This window comes from Heliconius melpomene, chromosome 3 (assembly GCF_056956725.1).
Source record: "Heliconius melpomene rosina isolate 202511_hmr_F chromosome 3, ASM5695672v1, whole genome shotgun sequence".
NCBI lineage: Eukaryota > Metazoa > Arthropoda > Insecta > Lepidoptera > Nymphalidae > Heliconius > Heliconius melpomene.
In genome coordinates, this window is record NC_140391.1 from 4,781,483 (window position 1) to 4,785,195 (window position 3,713).

At 31.8% G+C, this 3,713-nt stretch overlaps 1 protein-coding gene across 1 annotated transcript; it reads right to left on the reverse strand.

Moving 5' to 3' along the window:
- Positions 1–937: 937 nt before the first annotated feature.
- On the reverse strand, positions 938–2,274 carry LOC146539922 (uncharacterized). The gene is made up of 2 exons (XM_085207837.1): positions 2,002–2,274; positions 938–1,373 (listed from the first exon to the last, which is right to left on the reverse strand). The coding sequence occupies exons 1-2, from the start codon at positions 2,191–2,193 to the stop codon at positions 1,224–1,226; spliced, it is 342 nt and encodes a 113-aa protein (XP_085063963.1). The 5' UTR covers positions 2,194–2,274; the 3' UTR covers positions 938–1,223.
- Between the last annotated feature and the right edge of the window lie 1,439 nt (positions 2,275–3,713).

A 3,713-nucleotide genomic window follows, 5' to 3' on the forward strand; every position in this document is an offset into this window, starting at 1 on the left:
ATGATTTTTGCAATTTCTTCTTTTTGACTGACTGTGATGATTGTGCGTTAGAACGGAATAAATGGAAAACATTTATTTTTCAAATTGTAAATACATGAATATACCTTAAAAAACATGATTTATTTTTACAAAAGACTGTATATAGTTCTAGGTTATGAAATTCTGAATTTATAAATTGAATTTTGCAACCTAAATTGACTTAGAATGCGTTTAGACTATCAATTATTTCTTTTTTAATATAGATTTTCTTTATTTACATATAACGACGACCCAACCGCGGCTTCCCCTGCCTAAATATACAAAATTTTTACATACATTGTAGCCAATTAATTGTATTGGAACAAATATTCACCCTTACAAATTAGTAATATTATATTATTAGTAATAGGACATTCCAAGACCTAACAAATCTCCAAAACCTCCCAAAGCTTCCTACATAACTAATATACAAACTTATATGAACCATCATCATCCAGGTTCTCTACATCCACCCACATCTCCGGGGCGCCCTGGCCACGGGCTAAGCTAATTAGGCCCCCTGCTCTGTCAACGTTCGGCCCGCTTTAATGCGTGTGTCTCCATTAGCCGCCCTCAGTTTAAACACGCTGTCTGTGTACACTGGCACTGGCACTGGCATTGACAATTCGCTAAAATTGATTTGTAACCGAGGGGCCTCGATCTGTTTGCTGACATACGGTGTTTATTTTCTTTTCGTTATTTAACAATGTTAGTTGTTAATGCTGTTATTTCTTATTTTGGTGTAAAAATAGTATTACATTTTGTTCAAAAATGATTGAATTTTAAAAGCTATTAAGCTATTAAGCATTAACTTTGACACTTACAATCAATATACATAGAAAAGTATTTAAGAACTATATACAATATTCTAAAATATATCAATATTTGTGAAGACATTAGAGAAATAATAAGAAACATCTATAGTTTTTATAAAAAATATATTTCATTATCCAGTCTGTGAGTTTTATAATAGTATTTGTTGATATAAACAATGATGTAGATATTTTAGCTTCAAGCTGTATCCTGGACACAACAGGGCTACCTAAATACATCATGGTTACCTTAACGTAGAGTTAAGACACTCCGTTCTCCATTGATGATGACTCATGGTAGTGAGTATTATCACATTATTCTAATTTGAATTTATAAAAACAACAAGACATTTTGCTGAATAGGAAACAACGTATTATCTAAATCATTAATAATTATTTATCTTTACTAAACATAAGTATAAGATAATTGATTTCTTCGCCTCGTCCGCTTGTGAAGTGCAGAGTGACGTGAGTTTCGCCAACTCCCCCCTCGGTTATCGTCACCTCCGTATCTGTGCGAGATAAGTCACGAGCTATGATGCCCTGTAACAATATAAATAGTTATTCAATATTACATATTATTTTTATATTATAAAATTAATATTTTGATAAAGTTACATAAAGATCGTCGTGGCACAGTGGCTTTATTCGCAACGGTCGGGGGTTCTATTTCCACTCGGTGAATGTATTATTAATTAATTATTTATTTGTAACAAAGCAAAAGCGCGGCATTGAGTTACGCCACTCAACACGCAATGCCCCCGAAATTCGATGCCTCTGATCTCCAGACTTTCTATCTTAACACTAGTCTCCCTCTGTCTACGTGCGAGATAAAGCATTAAGCTGAAAATAAAGTATATATTTAAATATTTGCATGGTAAATCGAATATTTCACTCTTATATAATTATAATGTTATTGTGAAATTATTATTCCAGTCTATTCTAGTAAGATAAGATAAGAAGCACGTATCACTGAGTTTTCTTTGTCCACCCTACAAAATGCGAAAGACTAAACAAGCAGTCTACAGTAGGTATATTATGTGGGCTCGTATGACGCAGTGAAGTCAATTATGTCATATTCTATTAATATCACTATTGTTTTTAACGTAATTACTTCAATAAACTAAAGAAAAGAAAATAATCGTATTTAATAAATATATGAAATACAAACCTTAATTACTCTTTGCTTAGGGTCCGTATAAGTATAATCTTTATCCCTTTTAATTAACGGCAAAGATCTGAACTTAAATTTCTCAGTTGACACTAGTAAGTTATTCACTCGCGTCCCAAACACAAAATCCTTAGCTTCTAGTAAACTTGCAAATACAACTATCAAAACGATTATAATAGTTATTTTTCGCATTTTCTTTTATTATGATAATATTTACATTATTATTATTTACATTAGAATTATTTATTGAAGTTAACAAGAGGTTAATCTACTCTGAGATGATGGTTATAACTGAGTCATTTATCGTCTGTGGAGGAAAAACAAATGAACGTGTTTGACCTTGTGACACATTCGTGTTTAGAATGATGACGTTGACATTAAGTTATAATTTTAAGCTTTAATTTGTTTAAGTTTTAAATTATAAAGTAAAATATGTTAAATATTTAAATTTTTAGACTATTTATGCTATTTGTATGTCCAAGTTTTACTTAAGATATGGTTTTCAATTTGCCAAAATATAAGTAGATTTGTTGATGATTGTCAACAAAGAGACTTATAGAGAAAATTGATAATTTTAAACAAAAACACAACTTCCAACCGTAAACTATGGAAATTTTAGAATAATGTGATTTTCTCATGGATAACATTGTCAGAACTGAACGAAATTAAAATTAAACCACACGGGAAGCACCTTTGAAATAAAAAAATAATCACCAAAATCGGTTCACTCAGTTCAAAGTTCTAACAAAAAAAATACATCTAATTGATAAATTCCACCTTTTACAGTTCGGTTAAGAATTAACATCATAAGAAATAATATCGTAGGAAAAATATAAAAAATATGAATATATTAAAAAAAACTATAATAATGGAAACGTTAATAGCACGAGCAATTTACATTTCCTTCATCACTATCAGCTATTTGCTGAACCACATCACGTCGCGAAGATTAACTGCGCTCATCTATTGGCTTCCTTACGCTGCATTTGAAATTAATGACTCACCTTCTATCGACTGTATAAATTTAATTTTATGGTTATTCAAAATTTTGTAATATTATGCTTACTCTCTAATACATAAACTTGTAGATATTAGTTATTTTAGGTTATCTATATATATAAAATCGAAAGGTCACTCACTCATCACGAAATCTCAGAAACTACAAGTGCTAGGAATCTGAAATTGCATAGGAGTTATTTATAGGACGTAGGTGCTCGCTAAGACGGGAATTTACAATATTCGACTTCTAAGGGGTTGTTTTTGGGGTTGAAAGTTTGTATGAAACTTCGTTATTATAAATGCTAGGAGTCTTAAATTTTGCACGGACGTCACTTATAGGACGTAGGTACTCATGGAGACAGAAATTAATAATAACGTAGTTCACGCAGGCGAAGTCGCGGGCGGGCCGCTAGTATTTTATGTCTCCGTATTTGAGTAAGATTTATTACGTGCTTTTTATTTCAACACGCAATGCCTCCAGAATTCTTCAGAAAATGTTGAACAGAGTGTCTTAACACTAGGTTCCACCTGCCTATCCTGCTGTGTGCGGGGTACAGCGTGAACCTGATTCTTTATTAAAGAAAAAGATAAATTACAACTAATAAAACGAACCAACTTGTTACACGAAGCGTATTCGATTAATAAAAGTCTATCCAAGTTTCATAATAACGTCACAAGCTCAGAGCTGCTGCTTGAGAGTTGAGACCAAGCAT

What these genes read in the sequence shown, in the direction of transcription:
- LOC146539922 (XM_085207837.1), bottom strand. Translation starts at nt 2,193, where the DNA reads ATGCGAAAAATAACTATTATAATCGTTTTGATAGTTGTATTTGCAAGT. An exon ending in CTAAGCAAAGAGTAATTAAG is followed by an intron (nt 1,374 to 2,001) that starts GTTTGTATTTCA and finishes ATATTGTTACAG; the next exon opens with GGCATCATAGCTCGTGACTT.